The following is a 27146-nucleotide window of genomic DNA, read 5'->3' on the forward strand; positions in this document are numbered from 1 at the left end:
AAAAGACATGTCTAGTATATAAGGTGTAAAGAAATTGGGTTCTTGGTACACATAGTTCCTTACACATTAGGTCCAAGGCTTTCCCGAGTATTGTCCACAATGTACTTTAACCTCTCAGTTCAAGTTAATCAATCAAGCACCAAAATACCCAACACAAAAGGTTCATGGTATGTGTGAACCATACAGAACAACTCAAAAAACCCTTTTAAAGATGATAGCTTTGACCGAAATAAATCCAACAAAAAAATCAACCCGAAACAAAGACTATGAATTCAATTGAAAAAGAATGAAATACGAATAGCTGCTGATCCTTTTTTGTACCCATTGTACCAATTCATCACAAAATGGGCCTTTTTAGGGTTACACTGTTGCCTACGTTTGACAAAACTTAAAAATATGAGTACAGAGGTAACTGAATCTGAATTTCATCATCTCCAAAGTCTCAACCCTTCATTTGTATACAAACGAAAAGTCACTAAAATTGGTAAATGGTATGGAACTTAGCAGAAAAAATGCCACACATGCAAAAGAATAACACACCCCGCTTAAAAGAGTAACAGCCAGTTCATTTATAGATATAGGTGATTACCACAATGCTCTAGTTTTAGCTAACGACACCTAAACTACGTTTATGGTTTTCCCAACAGCAGAGAAGACCTCTATGATCAAACCTAGAGATCACCCAAGTATCAACCAAGTTTTATAATGTGAGACTACAACATACTCCGTGCCACTAAAGAAAATGAATATTCTTTGTATGAGTCAGCTGACCACCTCAGTAATGAAATATGGAATTGAGACAGTTCACGATACAGTCTAATAAAAACCTTTCAGTGTGTGTTTTACCAACCCAAACGCTTCCAAAAATTTCAGAGAAAATTTCCAGTGATCTGCATTTATATTCTAAATGTGATGTGTAAAACTCATGGAAACCACAACCCGCAGCTCCTATATCACAATTCAGCACGTACGAAATTTAATTTATGTTTTCAGGAAACAATTATAAGAAAAAGAAAAATGCTAAATGGTATCAAATTTCTATGGTGTTTAATTTATAACTGGCGCAAGAGCTCACATGCCATGTAAGTTTCACATCATTTAGTAAACCTTTTTTTTATACATCTAGCATCATTTTAAGCAAAACCCCCTACTAATCCTATTTAGGTTCCTCAGACTTCAATATATCTTAAAAGTCAACAGTGTAAGCGTGTAAGTATCCAGATATGTTTCAAGCCCTGCTGCCCTTTATGCACACAGATTACAACCCTGGCTCCTATGTATCAATTCAGCACTTTGATTCTCTCCGCGCCTCTAAAACTTATATCTCCAAATGAACAATTACAAGAAAAAAGAAAAACGCTAACCGTTCCCAAAGTTCTACAATGTCTAATTTACAAACTGATGCAATACGTACCATGTAAGTTTTCACATCATTTCGTAAACCTTTGTTATACATCTAGCATCATTCGAAGCAAAACCCGTTACAAATTTATCCTACTTCTGTTCTTCAGACTAACTGTCAACACTCAACAGCGTATGCACTTCAGGCACATAGATGGCATCCTAGCCCTAGAAATTTTAATTAATGCATCCTAATTCTATAAATTTAGCTACTGATATCACTGCACAATTCAAATTACAAGCATAAAAAACTATATTAGAGGAAAGAAATTGATGAACTATTCGAAATCATCGACGAGTCAAAACATACAAATAATTGAAAAACAACTAAATTATGAAGTAATCATCAAGCTTCACATCAAAAGCCCAATTAGACATCCCCAAACCATTATTTCAACTACATATCATATCAACAACCGAAAACCCATTTCAACTCTTAAAAATAAAAAAGGATCGATCTCAGAACGAACCGGCATACCCAGATCGGATTTCAGTCAGATTCAGCCGACCCAGCAACAGAGAGGCCGGCCTGCTCGATCTCGAGCCGTTCGAGGGCTTTCTGGTGGGCCCAAGTCTCGATGGTGAGATCGGGCTTAGCGTTGAGGCCGACGCCGAGGATGACGATGGTGAGGAAGCTGGTGACGTAGCAGGGGAGCTCCCAGTCCTCCCATTTACGAGACTGACCTGGGGGGAGCGGGGTCCGATTGAAGAGGTAGCCTTTGGGTCGTTCCTCGTGACCCGGGCTGGTCCACCGGCTCGGACCGGTGGCTGAGCCGCCGCGGGTTCGGAGTGCCTGGACGAGGCGCTGGCGGAGCATTGTGGAGGCGGGTATGGTGAAGACCTTTGCTCCCAGCTCGTAAGGGGGAGAGAGGATGAGAGAGAGAGGAAAGGAGTGGAGTGAGCGAGCCTTTGGTTTGCCGTGGTATTGCTTATTTGATGGGCCTTTGCTAGAATTATATGGGCCAGGAGGAGAAACCCAACCTCACTCGCAGTAATCTCCTTGGGCTTTATTTATTTATTTATATTGTTTTACGTAACAATTTTGACGCTCCGTTTAGTTCTATGCATTTTCGTTAGATGAGTAAAAAATTATAAACGATTTACTACTTAGCGACAAGTGAAGGGAAACTTTGTCCTTTTGCGCATTAAACCATTCTACTTTTGTACAAGTTACAAAGTCTATTTTCAAAAGAGTAATGCTGCACTTATCGTAATCTCACCTAAAACAATATATCTGTTTACACTAGCCTCTTTGCCTTTGTTTCTGCCCCAGTATTCTACGTTTCACAATTCATTTTCATGTCACGGTTATAGTATAACTGCATTTTGTATCCATTTCACTCTTAAGTCAGATATTTGTAGCTTTAAAGGAGGATCTTCACACTCACCAGTAATCTCTGCAAGAACACATTCCTCCAACAATGTGATTAAACCGGTTTTTATCTCTCATACACATTTGTCTTCCTTAAATCTTCGAGACAAGTTTGGCGAAGTGATGGCAATCAACACAAATCTGAAGGTTACTGGCACTCTTTCAGGAGTAGCAATCATCCCAAAGGCCAAAACCAGTTTTTCATGTGGCTTGGGAGTGTCTTCTCCTTCTGTTCATCATCCACATCATAGAAAACACAACCAAAATCAGGAACATAACCAGCTTCCTTCAACTTAATTGACAATTCTTTCTTGAGAGCAATTGCTTGCATGAAATGTATGAAGGATTTGGTCAAACTCAATCCAACTTCTTCCTGCCTCCCTTATCACAACCTTCTCTAACATCAATTCCCTTATGATTCTTGCATCTTCCCATCTCCCTGTAGAAGCATATAAATTTGAAAGAATGACATAGTTACCAGCATTTTCAGGCTCAATCTGTAAAAGTTGGAAACCCACAAATTCACCAATGTCGATATTTGAGTGAACTCTACAAGCACCTAATAACAAACCCCATATAGCAGCGGTTGCTTCAAAACGCATCTTTTTTATAAACTCAAATGCCTCTTCAACTCGACGAGCACGCCCAAGAAGATCAACGACACACCCAGAGTGTTCAAGCTCTGGCTCAATTCCATTTTCACCTTTTTCCATCTCATAAAACTATTCCAACCCTCTTTCATTCCTCCATGGCTGCAACCGAATAAAACCACCAAAAAAGTGACACTGTCTGGTCTGACCTTATTTTCCTCTTTCATTAATTTGAAAAGCTTAACCACCTCTTTACCCATTCCGTGTTTACTATACCCTACAAGCATAGCATTCCACGAGATGATGGTTCTCTCTGTCATGCTATCAAAGATCCTTCTTGAGTAACTCAGGTTTCCACATTTAGAGTACATATCAATCAACGAGTTCAGAAGAACCACATATGAGGGCAGTTCCCGACAAAGGATGTGGCTGTGAACTTGCCTGCCAAGGTCCAATTCAGCAAGCCCTGATAATGCTGTTGACACACTCGCATAAGTGACGTAGTTCGAAGTCATTCCTTCTCTCTGCAACTGGCGGAGTAGCTCCAAAGCCTCCTCATCAGGACCCAGCTGGGCATATCCAGAGATTATAGCAGTGCAAGAAACAACATCCCTTTCTTGCAAGCAGTCAAAAACTCCTCGGGCTTCATAGATTCTACCAGCTTTGGCATACATGTCAAGAAGTGGAGCTCCCAACAAATATGTGCGACTCAAAATTTCTTCTTATTATTAGAGAGTGGATTTTCCTTCCCAAGTCCAATCCCGAAGCGCCTGTACATGATGTAATTATGGTCACAAACATGAACTCATTAGGCTCCATACCTGCAAAATTATCAATACAAGAAGCCCCTGTTAAACAAAGAGAGAGAAAACATAATAACAATAATGCCTAACTAATCAAAAGATCATTTTTTTTTTCTTAAGGAAAGGAAGATAAAGGATTAGATAGTCGAGCTACACATAAGGCTTGGTCATCTGTCTACCATGGTAGCCTGACTCTCTAAACCCACACAAGAAGGTCAGAAAGAACCAAGGCCCTGAGATTTAGCCATCAACTACAAAATAGGTTACTTCCTTCCTGCTCAGAGCGATTAGAAATGGCTAACTCCTTAATAGAATGACCCCCTTGTTCCCTATCTCCAAAACCCGTCAAAGGAAAAAAACAATACATTAACGAAAAAAGGAAAGCTCGACCCACTTAAACTCAAATTAAAAACTTTACTCACAACACAAGCAATGTCTCAATGACGCACTTATATAAACTCGAATTAAGAACAATAATACCTGATCTTAACATCTGTACAAGAAGTTTCAAGGCTTCAGAGGCATACCCCCTCTTAGAATAAGCCGAAACCATGGCCGTCCAAGACACAACATTTCTTTCGGGGATTTCGTCGAGCATACGGCCTGCGTCACCCAAACAATCGCAGTAGTTGTAGAAGATGATCAGCCGGGTTCCGAGATGCACAGGCGGAAGATAACAGGTTCTGATCATGTGGGCATGGACTCTTTGGCCTTCAGAGCTCATTTAAGAGTGTATAGTAGCCGTCGAACTTCATCTCAGGCCTATAGCGCCCATTTCCAACAGAGCTTCTCTCAGTTGACCGTTGGAGCATAGAGATTTAAAATTCTGTGGATTTGGAGGGAAGGAAAAAGGCAGAGTTGGCGGGCAAATTGGTTGGCCATTTCCAAAAGGGTAACCTTCTAAATTGTTTAGACGGCTTAAAGATCTTCAAGGTCCAAGAGGTTCTGTCCCCGTTTTTTTAATTCCTCCCCAAAAAATTATAAAATCTCACGAGATGCGCATTCATACATCACAACACGGATTAGACACTGATCTTCTCGTCCCTTTTGTCTATCCCACATGAATAGTCATAATTGATCCATACCCGCGTGCTCAACTAATCTTAGCATACTTCTCACAACTTAGAGTGCGAGTGAAAGGAATTTGTAGTGTATTCTGGTTAAAAACCTTTAAAACCATAACATACAAAACAAATCTAGATATTGGTTTTTCTTGGTGGGTGACCAATTGAACAAACATTCATGCCTTTAATCTCACAAAAACTTTGAACAAAATCCATCACCAACATACAATCAGAAGAATGACATTATTCAATACTTCTTCCTAATCTCTCTCTCTCTCTCTCTCTCTATCCACCTCTTTCATTGTTTGTACAAGGCGGGGTGGAAATTAAGCAGAGATAGGTTATTTACAGTAGCAGACCTGAAATCCAAAGGATCATTCCACTGCCTTAACGGATCATCGGACCATCTCATATTAACATTGTCAATCACCAAGCCATTGATGTGTTCCATGATGATCCCGGCCATGCTGTGTTTAACAAGTCCCTGGCATCCCGGTCTGTAGTCTACCAACCCACCAGCATCGCTGGTCCATCTTCTGTAAGTCAGATCCAAGTTAATGAATCGTAAATCACGGAGAAGCCCGCCTTTAGAACCTGACAAGAATACTCCATTCTCGGAAGTTGAGGTGATATTAACGAAGAGTAGGTTAGAGATTGAACCCTCCTTTGACTTTGAGTGTCGAGGACATGTGGTCACGTAGATTGGCTCCGCTCTTCCCCACCAGGATTGATCATAGTATCTTGTGCGTATATTTATGTTTGAGAAGGTAATGTCACTCACATTTCCTGCACAGATGAATAATTAGTAATCTTGTCATACTGAGAGAGCTATGACAGCAAGCTCTAATCAGCCTTTATTTTATCACAACGAAATTCTCTACTGTCAAACGTCAGTAAATTACCAAGTCCAGCTGCTACTTGTTGAACCAATTTGTTAGTTGTTTTCAACTATTAAACCTGTCAATCTTTAGTTTGAACTCAGAAGGCAGACAATACAAAAGCCACAGAAAGAAGGAGTTTCGTTTAAGGACAGTCCCCCATAAGTGGTGGTCAATCGTTCATACAAGTGAGACCTACTAGGGACAGACATGCAACTATCGCTGAGAGTTATTCACGGGCTGCTTCAAACTTTCAGGCAGTCAAAACTCCCCAACTTGCGTACAAACTAGAGCTACGTTAATCCCGAAGCCCAAGAGATAAGTCCGGAAATTTTACATTCAAAGTCCCAGTTGGGTTTAAGCTATCTCATCGTTTACATTGACAATACGAAGTGATAAATGCATCAACTGATTAAAGATGTCGCATTATAGTTGTGGTACTTCTTTTCTTTTCTTCTTCCTAACTTAAAAGCAACAGTCATAACAATAATGCAACAAAATGATAGAGAATATATTACCTCCATCGCGTATTTGGAGTCCCAGCCCTCTATGAGAATCCACAATGGTGATGTTGTCGAACACCAGACCCTTGAAATCGAACCAACTAGCGCTGCCAAGTTTGATTGCCGAAGACTTTGTTCGAATCCAACAATTTGTTACAGTCAAGTTATAAAGGGGGCCAGTGTACGTCTTTGGACAGATAGCATCATCTCCAGTATTGATATGGCATCTAGTAATCACTGTGTTATTTGAATCCTCGATATCTATCCCATCATTGTTGGGTGTGTTGAAATCTCCATAAATTGAAACATCTTCAATGAAAATATTCTCGCACTGTACAATGTGCAAGCTGCAAATATGCAATGTTCCCATCAGTTACATTGCATTTCAAACTTGTACAAACTGCAAGCTGATTCGATCCGGACCTCTTTAAAAAAAGAAGAGACTAAGTTTCACTAGACCAGATCGGGATGTAATTAATTGATAACAACTAAATAAGGAGAAAAAGAATGTCAGCGGCTTCGAAGACGTTAGATATGGGAGGTTTTCTACTATGCTCCAGAGTTTCTGGCTCCATCTTGGATTATTGGTCATTGTTTCATTGATCAAGGATCTAATGGATAAAAATCAACGCGTATATAATGCACCAGAGCATAGTAGAATTTTCGTATATAAAGTTGCACAATTTATTGAATGACATTATATCTAGGAGGTTCTTTACTATGCTCCGTGATTTTCGGCTGTATTTAGTTACTAGATTCTTGATCAAGGATATATAACTGCTAAAATTTCGGTGTATAGAAAGCGCCGGAGCATGCTAGAATTTTGGTATACATGGTTGTATAATTGTATAAGTAACTTGTAGCTTAGCTATTGGGCATACCCCAATAACTGAACTATAAAATATTCCCAGTATCCATTTCCATATCCAAATGATGAATTCAAGGTCATCAGTTAAATAAAATAAAATTATCTAAAAAATATAAAAAAATAATTGAGAGGAACAAAACGCACCACCAGTAAGCGGGCTGACGCAGCTTGAGATTGGAGAGATTGACATTCCGGCAGTTGATGAAGCCGACGAGCCTGGGACGGCACTCGTCGCCCAAGCAAGCCCCGGTCCAATTCCAGCTCACCATCACATTCTTCCTCTCATCGAACCTCGTCACAAACTTCAACCCCTGACCGTCCACCACTCCGCCCCCGCTGATGCCGACGTTGATCGCGTTCTCCGCCAGCACCACGTACCACTTGCTCTGCTCCTTCGGGTAGTCCTCGAGCCTGGGGCCGCCCAGGAGCGTCGCGCCTTCTTGGATGTCTAATACGACGCCGGATTTGAGGCGGATGGTTGCGGTAAGGTAGGTGAGGCCCGCGGGGAAGGTGACGCGGCAGGGGGAAGGGGAGGGGCAGCTGTCGATGGCGGACTGGATGGCGATGGTGTCGTAGCGGAGGCCGTCGCCGACGGCGCCGTAGTCGGCGACGGAGATGGTGGTGGTGGGGTTGTTGGGGAGTTCGATGATGGGTGACGTGGCGAAGTGGGATTGGAGGGGAGGAAGCAGAAAGAGGAGGAATAGGAGCGGGAGAGTGAGTGATTGGATGAGGAGGGGCGGAGGAGGTGCCATCTGGAATTGCGAAACTCCCCTACAACGCGTATACGGTTTATTATGGTTTAGGAGTGTTTTTTAAGCAACTAAAATCATGTATGTTTCGTAGAAGAAAGTTAGAAGTGCTTCTAGCGCTTTTTAGAAGAAGAACTTGCGGTGTATTATGTGCTTCTTGAACTTGAAGCCCATTTTTATGTAGCGCTTATACTTTAATTAAAAACTTCAATATGCTAATAGAATTTATTCTACTAAAAGTGCTTCGGAACAAAAATGCTTCTTAAAAAAGCAGTTCAAAACAACTTTACTTTAGTGTTGCTTAGTGCAAGATTATGGAATATAGAATTAATATATGATGGAATTTAGAAGACTTCACAGCTAATAGTAGTTCAATCCAATTTCAGGGCATTATCAAGTCTAATTTTTAGCTACAATGACATTCCAATTATTCTAATGTAAATTATGCATGGAATGATTAGAACTAAGATGAAAATGAATGAGCACACTGCTTTAACTAATTTGACAATACTCAAGTATTTTATTGATTCTACAATTTTACCCTTTTTTATTTTATTTTGAACTCTAATAATCGAGAAAAACTTGCATGCATCCGTTGCATAAAATTGGTGTCTCAAACTCTCACATTCATAGTCATTTGTTGCTCACTTTATGTAGCAAATGTTCAAACAATTGTTTCATGCAAGCAGCGCAAACATGTTAAATTTTGAGTTTTGATTGAAAAATTAAGATATATAAATAACAAGAGTGTGTAGAAGGAAAAGAAAAAAAAAGAATATGCCAAAATCATTTGCCTATTAAAGTGTCTCAGAGTTCTGTAGTAAAAACTAACATTCATGAGATTTGAACTAAAAACGACGTACTGTTGATTGATGAAAATCTAATTCGGTTGTGTTTAACTTCAACGAACAAGTTTTCAACACAAACGAGCACAAATCCTCGACAAGAGATAGAAGCTACCTCAGCGTCTTAGCCGTGCAATTGCTAAAGTGCAGAAGTATTCATGGCGCACAACGAACAAATATAGTATTAAGCAAGGGTTCCTTCAATGATTTTACAACAGGAATCATATATCAGTTCAAAAAATAGGTATTAGATTGAATGACCCTCAGAGTTGGTATATATATACTTATAAGGATAACATACCAAATCTATTTCCTCTCGAGGCGAAGCAAATCGGGATGTTCTTAACTGACTCTGAAAAACAGAGAACAAAGAAACTCGGCCATGAATACCGAGACATTTCATCTACTACCTGCTAACTGCTAATACTATACTTCATATACACATTTCTACTAGTACAACTTAATTACGTCTTCACATCTCCATCTCCAGGTGACTTGTCTGCAGTTGCTGTACATAAATACCGAAACCAAGTTAAAATCGTTGTTTCATTTTGCTTTTCGAGTGACAACTGAAACAAAGTGCACCTCATGTATATTTTTCATGTATAATTCAGCCTGAAAATGAGATATGCAAAAGAACTTTGCCAATAACGTTAAAATCGGTCTAAGGTCTACCTGAGTTTGCTGAAGAATCCCAACTGATGAGGAGGGTTCTGGGCTAATGAAAGTGTGATTTTCTTCTTCCCGCCCCCAAACTGGCTGCGGAAGCGCTTCAAAGTGCCATTGCTGTTGATACGGTTGTCTGTTCCTATTGATAGGGACTTCCGGACACATCAGAGGTGTAACCATACTGGCGAAGTTACTTTCCATCAGAGATCCACTCTGAAAATTGTGAAGGATTGAAAAGTACTTCAGTAACAGACAGCATCAACCTTTTAACACTAACTCAAAGAAAGGTTTGACGAGTCTAATATTTTTGCATAACTTCATTCGATGGAAACTGGAAACAGACACCTAAGCAAGAATGCATGCATAAACCTGTACTGAACAACTGATAAAATTATAAAACAAAAGGGCAACTTAATAATTTACCAATTTTACTATGCAATAGTAAGTAAAGGAGTTATACGATACTTACTTCAGCAACCAATAGACTATCAAAGTTGAAATCAATTCTCGGGTTGACTGCTGCAAGTCTCATTGATAAGATCTGAAACAAATGCAAACCAGAATCAGAACATAGCAGCACAACATAGTTTCAAATTACCAGTTCGATAACTAAAGCATAAGTCGTTAGAAAAAATGGTGGCATACAAGGACAGGATCCAGAGTCCAGATCCATAATGAAGCACAACCACTGGCCAAGTTCAAGCCTTTTCATTTTAGCGTCAAAACTATTACATGAGATGTATGAGATGGGCAGCAGGTCTGACCTCAACTTGACGTTGTAGGGCCTGCACGTGACTGATGATTTCATCTAGAACCAATGCTGTTCCTGAAATCTGCAAAGCAAATTTATTTTAGTCAGTGACTCAAAAAAGGCATACAAAAATTCAAATGATCTAAGGTATATCAGTTAGAGAACAATTAACAGAAAAAGTTTGCTTAACACATTCAATCTAACAAGATGGAACGAATCCTGTAACTGGGAAATCATTCTCGTGATCAAAATGTTCAGCTCCTCATTATATATTTATTTTCACTGTAAAGCATTTTCACTAGATGAGGCCAAAATTAGATCATATGAGAAAAATAATTCTTTTTCATAATAAAAACATGCTAGTTAGATTCACATTGCACACTAAAAGCGTTCTCATCGTGTCAGTTTGAATGAAGTACCAAAAAATTGGCATCAAGAATGGACTGAGTACAGTAGTCAACTTCACTGGAGAATAATAGAATGACTTCTGAAAACTGGAAAGTGCAATTCCACGAGGAAAACGCATTTGAAACTCGAATATTTTGATGGTAAGATGCAGGTGCGCAATTGGTGGCTCCAATTATGGATGCAGGTCAAGAACAATGACTCAATATGCACTAAAAGGAACAACTCGTTTTAAGAAAGCATCGTCATTTGGCTTTTCTGCAAGGTAAATCAGGTGGAGTAAACTGTTCTTGCAATCTGTCAGCAAGCAGCGTACAGCTCAATGGATCAACTCCAACGAGAGCAGATAGAAATCAATCACATTTGTTTTCTATTATCGAACCTACACCGAAGAAAAGGTAGTATGCTAAATTTTATTCGAAAGTTTGTTCCTATCCAATTTGAGGAAACTTCACAAAATTATACCGGAAAATCCCAAAAACTTGCCATCAGCAGAAAGGAATCTTAGGCATGCTAGATCTTTGGTTCAGCTCAATCAAGTGAAATGCTAATTGGACTCTCACTCACCCACATCATGATGTCCCACGCAGTTAGGTGGTGAAGGGCAGTTTGTTAAAGGAGGCTTTCTTTTCTCTTCTCTTTTCCGCCATCCAACGAAGGATGGTTACCAAACTCGTCACAGGTGGCAGTACCATGCACCCTTCACATAGAGCTAGAGTGAACCCCCACCCCCCCCCCCAACTTGTGGGACCCACAAATATCTAAATCTGTAAATTCAACATTGCCCACTAATTGTGGGGTCTCTCCCCCGAAGCACCACAACTCAATCCAGCTAGCATTACCCCATGAGGGCACATCCGTCTTTTACAACAAAATTCCGCTATTTTCTAAGCGAATAATAACAATATATGAGTTAGGCTAGTCAGATGGCCAAAACTTACACACTTGGGAATATATTTGTTTCTTTCTACCTCTTATCACTTGAAGAGAGAGATAGAAAGAAGGGGGTATACACCAAAAGACATGAGAGTGTTTCTCTAGTTGGACATGGCAATATGTCTGTGGTCCGCCACCTTACATCCGAGTTCAAATATCTCCATTTTAGACTAATTTGGAACTAGAAGTGTCATTTAGACCAAAAAAAATACAAATTCTAACATACAAAACTAAATGAAATTTCGGCACTTAGTATTACGGTCCAGTGGTATTGCTTTTTACTTGTAAGTGAGAGGTCTTAGGTTCGATTCTCGCCAAAAGCGAATTTGAACCACATTATTGCTAGCCCATTGTGAGATTTGCATAACTCATCACTTTGGTCCCTGAGATTTGAAATCAATAAAATTGGTCTCGTCCACCATCAATCATTTTGGTCATCCCGTGAAAAATCTCAATAAAATAAGAATAAAATGACAAAAACACGTCAAATCATTTTGGCATATTGTTTATTATGTTAAGGGTAATTTTGTCATTTTGATCATTATTTAACATAATCTTTCACCTAAAGACCAAAACTATTGATGATGGACAATTTCAGAAACTACTTCTATTCTATTGATTTCAAATATCAGAAACAAAGTAAGGAGTTAGGCAAATCTCAATGACCATTTTGGTTAAAAAGCTAAAAAACTAAATGAAATTTCAGATAACAGAATTAACCTTAAAAAGGACTCCTCACCAAGGCCAGTACACACCCGATTTCATCTTTGTAGGTAGAGAAAGAAGAAAAAAGTACAAAGAGAACGAAAAAGTACGGAGAGAAAGAAGTAAAAAAGACAGTGAGAGGAGGGGAACGAGGGGAGGGAAAAAACAGGAGAGAATCCCCATCACCACCCTCATGTCATCCCCACCACTACAACTTTTCCATGTTCTCAAATTTTCTCCAAATTATAAAAACAAAAAAAATTAAAAAATTAAAACTGCAATGGAATTACGGAAATGCCACTGGGCAAGCCCAGAGAGCACTTTTCTTGGTGGAAAAGCAAGGCACTTTTGTGAAAAGGGAACAAGGACAAAACCGTTATTAAAAAAAGCACATAATCTTAAAAATCCCCAATCAACCAATTAATCAAAAGATTAAGATCCTAAAAGTCAATCAAACCTTATTGCATCCTGGGACCAGCTCCTGCAGCAGCTTCATCCTCGCATTAATCTTCTCTCTCCTCGCCTGTATAATCCCAAAAGTATTTAATTAATTAACAGAAAATATTTGATTAGTTAAAATTAATTGTGGGTTTAATTAATTAAAGAGGATTGATTACTCGCTCTGCTAAGCTATGGCTGTCCGTGGCTTGACCGCGACGAGCTCGAACATGAACGTACGGCAACTTCTCGGCGTCCTCTTTGATTTCGGTCTTGCACTTCTTCGTCGGGGCCTTAATCTGAATTTCACAAAGTCAGAGGGGTTCAATTCGAATTTTATCGATCACTGCGAAAATTCAGCAAAATTTTCGAAAAGGGAACCCTAGAAACCTAATTCGACGGGGAATTACCTTCTTCTCTCGCTCCTTTCTCTTACCCGAGGTCCTCTGGTTGTTTTTGGTCAAGTCAAGCGTCAGCTGCGACGAGCTAGGGTTCGAATCGGTCTCGGCCGGCTCGGTCTTCACCTTCTCCAATTCGGCGCCGTAGTTCGACAGCGCGGAGTTTGTATCCGGTGAGCCATCTCCGGCGAAGGTCGAGAACTTGGCGGCGCGTTCGATTGGGGCGGGGTTGGTAGGGAAGGTGAGGCTGGAATTGAAAGGAAAGTGCTGGACGAAGGGCGTGCGTTGGGGGTCGCCGGAGACGGCGGCCGGCGGCGGAGCAGAGTCGGGTTCCGTCGAGATGTGGAGGAGCTCCATGGCTTGGGTGGGCGCAAGTTCTAGAAGCGCGGTGAAGGAGCTGGCGTTCTCCGGCGCTGTCATGAGTCGATGGATTTCTTCTCGGAATTGGAGGGACTCCAGCTCGAGTCCTGATAAAGTGGATCCGGGTACGGTTGCTCCGGTTGGGTCCATTGAATTAGGCGGCAAATTGAACTAAAACAGAGCTCAATTCCGTGGCAAATTCCCAAAATTTTCAACTCAGACAAAGTGTTGGAGTTAAATTAAGCAAAAACCCAGTAATTTGATTAGAGTCTTGGGAAGAACAGCGGACTTCGGAACTGAAATTGGGTAAGAGAGAGAAGCTGGAGAGGGAGAGAGAGAAACGAGTGTTGTTAGCAAATGTGGGCAAATTGGGCAAGTGGGTAGGAGATATAATGAGGGGAGAGAGAGAGAGAGAGAGAGAGAGAGAGAGAGAGATGGCTATGGTGGTCAAAATGTTATCTGTGCGTTGTCTGAGAGAGCTTCTGGGTGTTGGTTCTGAAGAGAGAGAGGGAGGAGAGATATTAGGTGTTCTGGGGCATTTGAAGTATTGCGAAAGCAACGTTACTTGTTTTGGGTGTCCTGTTTTTAAATTATACGGGTTTTCTTACCCTCCATTCGTACAGTTCGTTGAGGGCTGAGCTGAGCTGAGGACAGAGAGAGTGAGCTGAGGAGAGAGAGGAGTAAAAAGCAGGGGGAAGAAACGGAAAAATGGAGGGGACCACTACTATTTGCCAAAAGCTGCCTCCATTTTCGAGAAATTTTTAATTGTGACGGAAACCTCGAGTCGTATATCACGTATTTTTATCTAAGTGATGAGAAATTTTATTTTTTGAGTTATTAACTTTTTAACACACATATCGCACCGTTTGTATAATAACACGATGTGGTACCCATCTGTATAATAACACGTCATATACCACCTCGTGTGCTGATCACACTGAAAAAACTTTCTCCATTTTCCCCTTTTCTTTTCCTCTTCCTTTTCAATTTTTTTCTTTTATCTGTTTCGACTTTTTCTTTATTTTTGTACATACATTTCTTTTTCGTCTAACATTTTTATTGTTGTCATTTAGTAGTACAATCTAGTGATATTTCTTACAAGTGAAGAAAAATATCACTAGACTATTGCTTTATATAAACCTATAAATAACTTGGTCTAGTAATAAATATATAATCATAAACAAATCGAGTTAGTCTCAAGTACGAACAATTTCAATTAACTGCGAGTGAAAAATAATTTTTGTTTTATACTTTTTCATTTTTAATAGGAAATTTTTATTTGAATGTCATATAAGATCCCACATTGGCCAGGGGTGAGGATCCTGTAAGCTTTATATGTATATTTTCATCTCTACCTAGCACAAGGTCTTTTGGGAGCTCACTTGTTTTGGAGTTCATCAGAACTCCGAAGTTAAGCGAGTTTGGGCGAGAGCATTCCTAGGATGGGTGGGATGTTCTCGTGTGAGTTCCCATAAACAAAACCGTGAGGGCGTGGTCGGGGCCCAAAGCGGACAATATCGTGCTACAGTGGAGTTGAGTCCAGGATGTAGTGGGGGCCTGGGCCGAGATGTGACATGTCATATAAAACTTTTTTTTTTTAATTTGTCATATGAACTAAATTTTTAAGCAATTTGTCACATAAATTGTTCCAAAATAAGTAATTTAGCATCTCATCACAACTCTGTCAAGTTTTCCATCCAAATAAGTCACGTGCAGTGCACATGACTTGTGCTCAGGGTTATTTCAGACTTTTGACCTCATTTTCACAAGTTTTTATTTTGTTTGTATTTTTACACAAAGATGTATTTATACTAGGAAGTGGAGGACTAAATTGGTTTCGGACATTTGATCTCCTTTTTACAAGTTAACTCTCTTTGGTATGAACCCAAAAATTTTGGCAAGTAAACAAACCATGTCATTTCGTTTCAAAAATAATAGTGTTTAACTAACTACACACTTCGAGAATTCAACATGCTCAACGCGGTCCACTTGTTCTTAAAAAAAAGGAGTTGAATTGTACGAAATAACATTGACAAGGTGGTGGGGAGTTAAAAAGTCCGAAATAACCTTGAAACCAAGTCATATGCAAAATGACTTATTTTGGATAGAAACTTAATAGAGCGAGGGTGAAATGACAAATTAATGATTTTGGAAAGTTGATTTGACAAATCTTTTCAAATTTTAGTTTATATGACAAATATAAAAAGAGTGTGTAAGTTAGTATGATTTTTTTTTTTTTTTTAATATAATGCCCTATGAGTTAGAGCCACTTTTCAAGGTACTCGCAACTAATGTCAATCTATCTCTTCAAATTTGATTATTAAAATCTCTATCGTTGGAAAAGAAAGAAAAAAAAACAATATGGTAGTTTATGTAAGAATAGTTGTGAGGTTTCAATGACTTTACTTGAAAGTTCAAAATGTAGTTCGTTTGCATGCCCATATAAGCATAAGTTATGTATAACATAACACATGTTAAATGAAAAAAAACAAAAAAAAACAAAAAAAGCTTGGAACTTACATTGTGATCTTAAAAGAATAAAATGAAAAAAAATAAGGGTCATTTTGGTTTCGGTTCCTAGTCAACCTAATTGTCAGACTGAAATTTATTTTGATCAAGGTCCCTTAGCATCATTTAAGAGATTTAACTCTTGTTCTGCACTTATGAATTCAATTTCCCCCAAATTATAAAATTTAAGCAAATTCTAGCAAAAAATAATATTTACTTAAAAATCAATAATAAAGTAATATTGTTCTTCGCACAGTTCTTTCACAATAATAATGTATTCACAGAATTGTTAATATATTTTAAGAAATAACTATTGATAGATTTTAAAACATAAAATAAGTACATGTAACTAGCATGGGTACATTTAGCAAAAAAAAAAAAAAATTATATATATATATATATATATATATATATATATATATATATGGGCACATAATAAAATATAAAGTTATGGGTACAAATTAAACTAAAAAGCATAATTGGTACACATTTACATATTAAACATAGATATATATATATATATATATATATGAAAAATACTAAAAGAATATATTTAAAAATGATTAATAAGTTTTTCAATTTTGATGGGGGACTATTAGGTCAAGGTGGACTTGGGCTTTGAGAACATCCTCTTTATCTCCCTTGGTTCAGTTTCATACCAAGTCCCAGAATATCTCAAAAGAGTTAGCTCGTCTTAAGAAATATCCTGATTAGATCAATAACTCGAAGATATCATGATTAAGCAAATAACGGCTTGCTTAAGTGAGGCATGTTGTGGAAGCTAGAAGATCATCAATTTAGCATGAGAGAGAAAGTTGGCATGTGGTGTTCTAGGCTAGATAATCTGGGTTTCCTAGGGTAGTAACAAGGTTTTTTTATGGCTAGAATACTCAAAGGGAGGTTATGGACAATACTAAGGTTCCATAGTGATGCTTTCTGGGATTTGAGGTTGTTTGCACTAAGGGAGAGATTTCCTTATCTTGGTGCAGTACAATCCCCTAATGTTCTCTTCTCTCATCCTATCCTCCCCTTATGATGTTCTGGTCTATTTTGGGGTGAATGATTCCTTTATTCTTAAGGAATCTCTAATTGTGGCTTGGTCATTTCTCCATTTTCTCCCTAATTCTTTTGTCACTTTTGTTTTGATGGAAGGTAGCTAGGTTTTGCTACCTTGTGAAACATGCATCGCTTATTCTTCCCGAAGTACGACTTTCCTAGGTCAGCCTTTCACAGTCATTACTTATAGTAACGCGTCTCATGGCTTTTATGTGTTGATCTTCAACATGAGCTCGAAAAGGAAAGTCAGTCTCTCTCTTCATTAAATGCATGCTCTGCTGGGCTTTCACGTGACTTTAAGGCTTAGGGTACAGTTCATTCCTAACTAAGTTGGTTAGCTTGCTAGAAATGAGGAAACTAAGTTGGTTCTCTCTGAAATTTGCTCACATGGGATACAAAGATTATGGGCTTGGACTTTTGGGCTTCCAAGCAACCAAAATCTACCACAATCTTGACTCCACGTAGGCCCAATGACCTTCCGTAACCATTCACAAAGTGGCGAAGCCAGGATTTTTTGAGAGGAGGGGCGAAATTCCAAAGAGTGCAAGTTCAACTGAAGCGAGCTTTCACATTGAAGAGTGCAAAGTTTTGACAATATTAATAAAAGAGAATGCTCTCTTCACTGCAACAGTTATAAGCGGTAACATCAATCCATTGTAAGAAGCTTAAATTGGCTATGATTAGATTCTAAAAGATGTTAGGTGCTAGTCGATGGACGAGATGAGGCCTAACGTCTAAGTGAGATCTATGCAGGAGCTTAGGAGGACTTAAATGAATTTATTATATCGTATAAATAAGTATTAAATAATATTTATGTATTTTTTAAAAAAAGAATAATACTATATTTATATATAAGACAATCTCCAACCCTTGGACTAAAACCTAAAATTTTTAGCCCCGAAAATTTAGGTTTTAGCCCGAATAGCTTTTCTGCTTCAACCATTCTGGCCGAAATTTTTTAGCCCGAGATTATTAAAGAATAAATTTAGGCCAATTTTTTATTTTAAAATAATTTTAAAAAAAATTATGTACACTATCATAATTTAATTTTATGAACATTTTAACCTAAAAATATTTAAATTCCGATAAATATTGAAAAATCACTAAATTTGGATGAATTTTGAGTTAAATAATTTTTTTAATTATTTTAGCTGTTGGATTTAAATTTGGGATGTTAGATCATTTTTTTACCGTTAGATTTGATTATATTCGATCTCAGCCGTTGGATTCAATAAATCCTAAGAGACATACCCATGTGAGTAAGGTCCTGCTGGTGGTGCCCACACCATTTTCTGATCTAAATCTTGGGGGAATTTAGTTTTTGTTTAGCTTTTAGCTTTTAGCCCACACATTTAGCATGGGTTGGGTTGGGTTTTTTTTTGGGGGAAGGGGGGAATAAAACCTAAAAAATAGCATTTAACCTAGGGTTAGGTTTGATCTAATGTGAGAGTTTAAGATAAATATGATATAGGTCTTAAAAGAAAAAAGTAAAACTTACAAGAATAAAAAAAATAAAAAGATAAATGGGTAAACAAACCACAAAAAATGTGGGGTCAGAAGAGAAAAAAAAAGAAAAAAAAAAGGGTAATTAAACGAATGGGCAGAAGAGTTAAAAAAAGGTGGGTTAGTACAGTCAATTTCAAGAGAAGAAGGGTAAACAACCGGTCAGTAGAGAAATCCAATTTCTTTTGCCAAACAACTTCGAGTAGGTGTAGGAATATCAAATAAATAAGCCTTCATCTTCTTCACAACTTCCGCCACTTTGCAACTATTTTTTTATTTCCAGATTTCGTCCTCCAAAAATCCGAAAAGTTCAAAAGAGCAGAGGGGCGAAATTCTTACTGTCCATAGAGATTTCTGACGAGTGGAGGGGCGGCCGCCCCTCCATGGCCCTATGTAGCTTCGCCCTTGCAGCCACGCCACAATTCACTTGACAAGCCCCGGCCATACGACTTAGGCTTATCTTAGCATGAATAGTGATTAGTGTGATAAAGCTTGGTGTGACAAATATGCATGAGTTTGCACGAGCATGGCATGATTTACACAAATGTGTGGCTTGATTAACATAGCATGACATGATTACGAACATAACTCCTTCTTGATTATGCACTTTTGCATGTATTTGGGCTTAGCTTAATCTTGTATAAAAATTGAGTTTCGAGACTTGATTAGGCTTGCATGTGACATTTTTGGGCCTCAACAAATTTTAAAATTGACGTATGATTACATGTAAATAATATAATATTCAAATAATAACGTGGACCAAAGTCAAAATGACCTTGATAAAAAATGAAAATGAATAAGATTTCAATTAATGAGAAAGAAAAAATGAGGGGTAGAAACCTAATCTATCCTAAATGTTATTGAAAGAATGATTATCCATTGTAATAAACCAACTATATTATCGTGTGTCACTGAGTTACTTATATGTCTAAAATGATCCCTAACTAAGAACTCGTTTTGATGTGTTTTTAAAATAGTTGAAAGTATTCTTGGTAAAAATATTTTTGTAACTAGTCCTTAGTAAAAATGTAAGTAAATCTTGGAAAAGTATTTAAAGTACATCCTAGAAGAAGCACATAATTTATGCTTCTTGCAAAAAGCACAAAATTTGTGCTTCTTGCAGAAAGCATATAATTTGTGCTTCTTGCAAAAAAATACTTAAAGTACTTTTAGAACCCAAAAATATTTGGTGAAAATATTTTTGTAACTAGTCCTTAGTAAAAATGTAAGTAAATCTTGGAAAAGTATTTAAAGTACATCCTAGAAGAAGCACATAACTTATGCTTCTTGCAAAAAACACATAATTTGTGCTTCTTGCAGAAAACATATAATTTGTGCTTCTTGCAAAAAGTACTTAAAGCACTTTTAGAACCCAAAATTTTTTTCTCTAAAATCATCTTTAGTTTCTTTAAAAACACTTTTAAACGAACCAACAATTAATTCTCTATTTTCCTTTACACAACCATAAAAATTGATCTATTATATGATTCTTATATCTTATTATTATTTTTAGTTTAATATTATGTATTTCCCAATATGAAATACAAATATTCTTCCAAACAATTGTCCAGTCTTTTATTTATAGTTTTTTTTTTATTTTTTACAATAAATGTTTTTCATTTCCCTTTATACCATGGAACCGTACTGAAAGTGGTCAAACCGCAAATGAGAAGGTGTACAGTACAGTGCGCTGCAGTGGTTGGATGGTAGGCCTTGGGGCCGTAGAATCGAATGATATGTATGCCGGGTCCCATAGGGCGGGGACCGTCCACGAAGCCGAAACCCGACACAATTAGAAGAAGACGACCCGTCGTTTTCTTGCATCGATAATAATTACTATCCATGTTATTGGAATTTCAAAATTCTCATTCTAAACTTCAAATTTTCTATATTTATAAAGAAAAATACATTTATAAGGAATATAGAATGTAATTTTTAGAGTAACAATAACACTTCCCAGTAATAATTGTAATAATAATTCATTAATTATATTTACCCCATTTGTGTATACACATAAATTATCAGTAATTACAGTGGAATGAAGATTCTCTTCGGATCCTCTTTTTGAGCATCTCGAAGATCCTTTAATTGTATCCGTTCATTGTATATTGTGCGGTCAGTTTTCATCGGATACTGTTTGTATTTAATTTCAAATAAAAAAATTTTAAATGATTTGATCACACAATTTACGATGAACAAACATAATTAAAAGATCTCGATATTCTTAAAAAAATGATTCGGAAATGATCTTCATTAATTACAGTGGAGTGAAGTGTCCTCAGTCGTCGTCAACGTAGGGTGGGCGATTAAAAAGTTAATTTACTTTACCACATATTTACTGCCTGGATTTTTTTGGTTTTGTAATAATTTGGTGCAAAACATTTGGACCACCACTGACTTTTGTGATTTAGTGCTCAGGGCATATGAGCAAAGGTTTATCGCGTGTGATGAAAGGATTGTTATCCACAACAATATCGACAGCTCAATTTACGGAAATATCGACTGTTGATTGTCAATTGGATTAATGTAAATTTATTCCAAAACTTGAAATTTTTAAAGAGAAATGTTAAAGAGATTCTTTTAAAAGTAAGATTCTTTATAACTTTCTGTTATCTTATGTTTTTTGTTCAATGTTTTGTAAAGTTGACACCGAAATTGAGATTAAACTATAAGGTACTAGAAAGTCTATCGAAAGTCCCGCTTTAAAATAGTCTTTTTAGCATTTCTCACTTTTAAATGAAGTTTCGAAAATGTTTAATCACTCGACAATGCATGATTGCATGTACAAGACAAATAAACATAGTGAAGCATGATTCATAAGATAAGTAAATTAGATATGTAAGGTCTTTACCAAAATAAAAATAGACACAAGTAAGGTGTTAAAACTTAAAGCATACAAGAATCACACATTAGAAAATCGACAAAACTAAACATCTTATTTTGAGTGGTTCCACACATGTTGCACTAGTATATTATAAGATGAAAGTTGAGGATTAATATCAATGTGGTTAGTAGTACGTCATTGCACATTGATCCATCTCGCTAAAATTTTAACAAGATATCAGAAAGAGTTGTTTAAATGGGTCCAATCGAGATTGTAAAAACAAATTTAAATATTGTCGAATGTGCATTTTGTTAAATAGAAAATTGGGACAAATTTAAATTTAAATTTTCTATTTAACAACACAACAATAACAACAACAACAAAGCCTTTTCCCACTAAGTGGGGTCGGCTATATGAATCCTAAAACGTCATTGCGCTCGATTTTGTGTCATGTCCTCCGTTAGATCCAAATACTCTAAGTCTTTTCTTAGAGTCTTTTCCAAAGTCTTCCTAGGTCTTCCTCTACCCCTTAGACCTTGAACCTCTGTCCCGTAGTCGTATCTTCTAACATGAGTGTCAATAGGCCTTCATTGCAATGTCCAAACCACCGTAACCGATTTTCTCTCATCTTTCCTTCAATTTTGGCTACTCCTACTTTACCTCAGATATCCTCATTCCTAATCTTATCATTTCTCGTGTGCCCACAAATCCAACAAAGCATCCTCATCTCCGCTACATCCATTGTATGTACGTGTTGATGCTTCACCGCCCAACATTCCATGCCATACAACATCGCCGGCCTTATTGCCATCCTATAAAATTTTCCCTTGAGCTTCAATGGCATACGACGGTCACACAACACGTTGGATGAACTCTTCCACTTCATCCATCCAACTTGTATTCTATGGTTAAGGTTTCCATCTAATTCTTTGTTCTTTTGCAAGATAGATTCTAGGTAGCGAAATCAGTCACTCTTTGGTACTTCCTGGTCTCCAATCCTCATCCCTAACTCATTTGAGCCTCCATTTGCATTGAACTTGCACTCCATATATTCTGTCTTTGATCGACTTAGGCGAAGACCTTTAGATTCCAACATTTATCTCCAAAGGTTAAGCTTCGTATTTACTCATTTCCTGAGTTTCATCTATCAACACTATATCGTCTGTGAAAAGCATACACCAAGGAATATCATCTTGAATATGTCCCGTTAACTCATCCATTACCAATGCAAAAAAGTAAGGACTTAAAGATAAGCCTTAATGTAACCCTACAATTATGGGGAAGCTTTTGGTTTGCCCTTCATGAGTTTTTACGGCAGTCTTTGCTCCATCATACATATCCTTTAAAGCTTGGATATATGCTACTCGTACTCCTTTCTTCTTTAAAATCCTTCAAAGAATGTCTCTTAGGACCCTATCATACGTTTTTTTCCAAATCTATAAAGACCATGTGTAAGTCATTTTTCATATCTCTATATCTTTCCATCAATCTTCGTAAGAGATAGATTACCTCCATGGTTGCGTGCCCTTGCATGAACCCGAATTGGTTGTTCGAGACCCGCATCTCTTGCCTTAGTCTATGCTCAATGACTTTCTTCCAGAGCTTCATTGTATGACTCATTAGCTTAATACCACTATAGTTCATGCAATTTTTTACGTCGCCCTTATTCTTATAGATAGGCACCAAAGTGCTCTTTAGCCACTCATTTGGCATCTTCTTCGTTTTCAAAATCCTATTAAAAATGTCTTTGATCCCAAGACTTTCCACACTTCGATTGGTATATCATCTGGGCTCGCTGCTTTTCTATGCTTCATCTTTTTCAAAGCTACAACCACTTCTTCCTTCCTAATTCAGCAGTAAAATGTGTAGTTTCTACACTTTTCTAAGTTACTCAACTCCCCCAAAGAAGTACTCATTTCATGTCCTTCATTGAAAAAATTATGAAAATAACATTTCCATCTGTCTTTGACCGCATTCTCTGTAGCAAGAACCTTTCCATTCTCATCCTTGATGCACCTCACTTGGTTTAGGTCCCTTGTCTTCTTTTCCCTTACTCTAGATAGTTTATAGATACCCAACTCTCATTCTTTGGTATCTAGTCGCTTATACATATCGTCATATGCTGCTAGCTTAGCTTCTATCACAACTTTCTTCGCCTCCTGCTTCGCTATTCTATAGCTTTCACCATTTTCATCGGTCCTATCCTTGTATAAGGCTTTACAACATTCCTTCTTAGCCTTAACCTTTGTTTGTACCTCCTTATTCCACCACCAAGATTCCTTTTGGTGAGGAGCAAAGCCCTTAGACTCTCCTAATACCTCTTTTACTACTTTTTGGATACAACTAGCCATGGAATCCCACATTTGGCTAGTTTCCCCTTCTCTATCCCACACGCATTAGGTGATTACTTTCTCTTTGAAAATGGCTTGTTTTTCTCCTTTTAGATTCCACCATCTAGTCCTTGGGCACTTCAAGATCCTGTTCTTTTTTTCTCTCTTTTGATATGTACATCCATCACCAACAAGCGATGTTGATTAGCCAAGCTCTTTCCCGGTATAACTTTGCAATCCTTACAAGTTATACGATCCCCCTTCCTCATTAGAAGAAAATCTATTTATGTTTTTGACGACCCACTCTTGTAGGTGATCACATGTGCTTCTCTCTTCTTAAAAAAGGTGTTGGCTAAAAAGAGATCATATGTCATTGCAAAATCCAAGATGGCTTCCCCATCCTTGTTTTTCTCCCCAAAACCATGGCCACCATGAAAACCTCCATAGTTTCCTGTCTTCTTGCCCACATGTACATTTAAATCTCCTCCTATAAATACTTTCTCTGTCTGAGCAATTCCTTGCACCAAGTCTCCAAGATCTTCCCAAAATTTCTCCTTCAAACTCGTATCCAACCCTACTTGAGGTGCGTACGCACTAATCACATTGATGAGTTCTTGTCCTATTACAATCTTGATTGCAATAATTCTATCTCCTACCCTCTTGACATCAACAATATCTTATGTCAAGGTCTTGTCCACGATGATGCCAACACCGTTTCTCGTTCTATTTGTGCCCGAATTCCAAAGTTTGAAACTTGAGTTTTCTAGATCATTTGCCTTAAAACCAACCCACTTAGTTTCTTGTAGGCACATAATACTTATCCTTCTCCTCACCATAACTTCCACTAATTCCGTAGATTTTCCCGTTAAGATTCCTATATTCCATGTTCCTAAACACATTCTACTCTCTTAAACTCTACCCTCATGTCCTAACTTCTTCACCCTCCCCCGTTTAATAACATCAAAGTACTTCTTTTGTGTGTCTTGTGTAAAGTTGATAGGAGCATATACTTCCAAACAACTTTGAGCTTAGTTGTTCAAAAAGAAGTTTATATGGCTCCCTTGCTCATTTAACACTACATCCGGGAGCCGATGGAGATACAGCGACCTTTGCTCACTTATCACTGTGCTCGAGCCACACAGCATGCCACTTGCGGGTGACGCCCTAGTTTTAGCGCGATTTCGTTATGGATTCATTTTCATAAGGATTCGACGTAATCTAGGAGTGCCGGCTGTCGACTACCTGACGCTCTCCCCCTTCTCCTTTACCTGGGCTTGAGACTCCTTTGTAGTGGACTAAGTCGAATTGTATGGCTCATTTAGAAGTGTTTTTAAAATGACTTAAAACACTTTTGATGAGAGTTCTTTTGGAACTAGTTCTTAATAAAAATGCAAGCAAATCATAGAAAAGCACTTAAAGTGCTCGCTGCTAGAAGCATATAACTGGTGCTTATTGCAGAAAACACTTCAAGTGTTTTTAAGTTCAGTGTTTTTGGAACCCAAAAACATTTTCAGCAAAAGCTTTTTCAGTAATTTTAAAAGTACTCCAAATGGACTAGCAATAATGTGGTTCAAACTCGTCTTTGCTAAAAATCGAATCTAAGACCTCTAATTTCCAAATAAAGAAAAATACTACTATACTGTAATATTAAGTGGCTACATAGATCTAATTAGCCTTAATTTGATTTCCCATCCACCATGGTTGGGTAGCTCATTAAAAAAAAAAAAAAAAAAAAAAAAAGCCTTAATTTGAATTTATAACAACTGGGCAGGCCCAACCCAGGCTTCATTAGGTTCATAAATTGAACAAAAAAGTTTTGGGTCCATACTACTCAAAACAATTAATTTACGGAAAGAACCTAGAAAGGCTCTTTTATGATTTATCACTGTCAAAGCCGCAGAGCCATTACACCAAAAAGGTAAACGCAATTAATTTGTGAATATGCAAGGAGAATTGTTATTAGCATTTCAAAAATCATATTCTACTCTTTAAATTTTCTATATTAAGAAAAAAAATACACTTGTGAGGAGTGTAGAATGAGATTTTTGAAATACCAATAATACTTCCTATATGCAAATTACGAAAATCTGCCCAAAGGTTTCCAGTATTCACATTTTCGTCATCCTTCCCAGGTTGATCAAAATTGTGGAGAACCAAGAAAATGCTTTGGAGCCCAAATTCCATCACCTCATGAGATAGATACTCATTGTAAAACGTTAGAAGGGAAGGGTGACAAAGTCGTGGAGCCAGAATTTAACGTTTGAAGACTCTATTCATTTAAGCAATCGATCGTTTACAACTCTTAAGACGTTAAACATGAACATTTGTACCTACTCGATATTCCAACTCGTAAAGACACGATCTTGGTTTAGAATCAAAGGTACAAACTCGTTATTCCCATGGACAGAGTCACAAAAGGACCATAATGGTCTCTCGCGCACCTTTTTTTTTTCTTCTTTTTTTCTTTTTTGCCACTTTAACAGATGTTGTTACTGTAAATCAATCTAATACTCTTAAAATTCAAGTGTGTTCTCAATCCAATATCTTTTTCGTTCCAGGCCAGACCTCATTTTTCTCTTCATGCCTCGTATTACGGTGCAACCTTAACTTACCCTCCTTATTCTATCAATTTTTCTTTAGCTTTAACTTATAACTTAAAATTTTTCTTGCTTACTTTTACCTCATATTCGGTTTCTGGGTTTTTACAATGTTTTTAGTTCTCTCTGTTGAATTTATGGTCTTCCAATTTTTATTCAAATTACTCTAATCTCACATGTTTTGATTTCACAGTACCCATGTATCTAAGAGCCTCCTCTACACATGAAATTCTAGTTCTGTCACTGATTACTTTAACTTTATACCTCTAAACTAATGTTGGGATAATTTATTTGTTCATGTCATGACTCACGCTAAATTCTATTTATTTATGGTTAATAAAAAATTATCACATCAATTGATGCTAGGACAAAAACAAAAGTACTGACACCAAAATTGAAAGTGAAAGGTCAAGTTTTATAAAAGATCTTTCATACATTTAATTATGAGAATTGTTATTGACACTTCAAAAATCTCATTCTACACTCCAAATTTTTTATATTATGAAAGAAAAATACATTTGTGAGGAGTGTAGAATGAGATTTTTGGAGTGCTAATAACATTTCACTTAATTTTCTGTACAAAATTAAAAATT

General features: G+C 37.4%; 3 protein-coding genes and 1 pseudogene across 4 annotated transcripts; all 4 read right to left on the reverse strand.

Moving 5' to 3' along the window:
• Positions 1 to 1657: 1657 nt before the first annotated feature.
• Positions 1658 to 2311, reverse strand: LOC148692458 (uncharacterized). The gene has a single exon (XM_088681173.1). The coding sequence runs from the start codon at positions 2216 to 2218 to the stop codon at positions 1892 to 1894; it is 327 nt and encodes a 108-aa protein (XP_088537299.1). The 5' UTR covers positions 2219 to 2311; the 3' UTR covers positions 1658 to 1891.
• Positions 2312 to 2519: 208 nt separating this feature from the next.
• Positions 2520 to 5259, reverse strand: LOC137745572 (putative pentatricopeptide repeat-containing protein At3g13770, mitochondrial; annotated as a pseudogene). The gene is made up of 2 exons (XR_015954103.1): positions 4647 to 5259; positions 2520 to 4184 (listed from the first exon to the last, which is right to left on the reverse strand). The product of XR_015954103.1 is annotated as a putative pentatricopeptide repeat-containing protein At3g13770, mitochondrial (transcript).
• Positions 5260 to 5394: 135 nt separating this feature from the next.
• LOC137745573 (Pectin lyase-like superfamily protein) lies at positions 5395 to 8526 on the reverse strand. Its single transcript, XM_068485545.2, has 3 exons — positions 7624 to 8526; positions 6627 to 6958; positions 5395 to 6016 (listed from the first exon to the last, which is right to left on the reverse strand). The coding sequence occupies exons 1-3, from the start codon at positions 8229 to 8231 to the stop codon at positions 5529 to 5531; spliced, it is 1428 nt and encodes a 475-aa protein (XP_068341646.2). The 5' UTR covers positions 8232 to 8526; the 3' UTR covers positions 5395 to 5528.
• A 706-nt stretch (positions 8527 to 9232) lies between these two features.
• On the reverse strand, positions 9233 to 14401 carry LOC137744845 (transcription factor bHLH48). The gene is made up of 7 exons (XM_068484653.2): positions 13388 to 14401; positions 13157 to 13276; positions 12997 to 13062; positions 10507 to 10575; positions 10212 to 10283; positions 9749 to 9955; positions 9233 to 9581 (listed from the first exon to the last, which is right to left on the reverse strand). The coding sequence occupies exons 1-7, from the start codon at positions 13883 to 13885 to the stop codon at positions 9546 to 9548; spliced, it is 1068 nt and encodes a 355-aa protein (XP_068340754.2). The 5' UTR covers positions 13886 to 14401; the 3' UTR covers positions 9233 to 9545.
• Between the last annotated feature and the right edge of the window lie 12745 nt (positions 14402 to 27146).

Source organism: Pyrus communis, chromosome 12 (genome assembly GCF_041283825.1).
Source record: "Pyrus communis isolate YQ-2024b chromosome 12, ASM4128382v1, whole genome shotgun sequence".
Taxonomy (NCBI): domain Eukaryota; kingdom Viridiplantae; phylum Streptophyta; class Magnoliopsida; order Rosales; family Rosaceae; genus Pyrus; species Pyrus communis.

Coding starts and splice junctions, on each gene's coding strand:
- LOC148692458 (XM_088681173.1), bottom strand. CDS start 2,218: ATGCTCCGCCAGCGCCTCGTCCAGGCACTCCGAACCCGCGGCGGCTCA.
- LOC137744845 (XM_068484653.2), bottom strand. CDS start 13,885: ATGGACCCAACCGGAGCAACCGTACCCGGATCCACTTTATCAGGACTC. Junction 9,956..10,211: donor ATAGTCTATTGGTTGCTGAA/GTAAGTATCGTA, acceptor CACAATTTTCAG/AGTGGATCTCTGATGGAAAG. Junction 9,582..9,748: donor GGATTCTTCAGCAAACTCAG/GTAGACCTTAGA, acceptor ATTTATGTACAG/CAACTGCAGACAAGTCACCT.
- LOC137745573 (XM_068485545.2), bottom strand. CDS start 8,231: ATGGCACCTCCTCCGCCCCTCCTCATCCAATCACTCACTCTCCCGCTC. Junction 6,959..7,623: donor CGTCAGCCCGCTTACTGGTG/GTGCGTTTTGTT, acceptor GCATATTTGCAG/CTTGCACATTGTACAGTGCG. Junction 6,017..6,626: donor ACTCCAAATACGCGATGGAG/GTAATATATTCT, acceptor TCATCTGTGCAG/GAAATGTGAGTGACATTACC.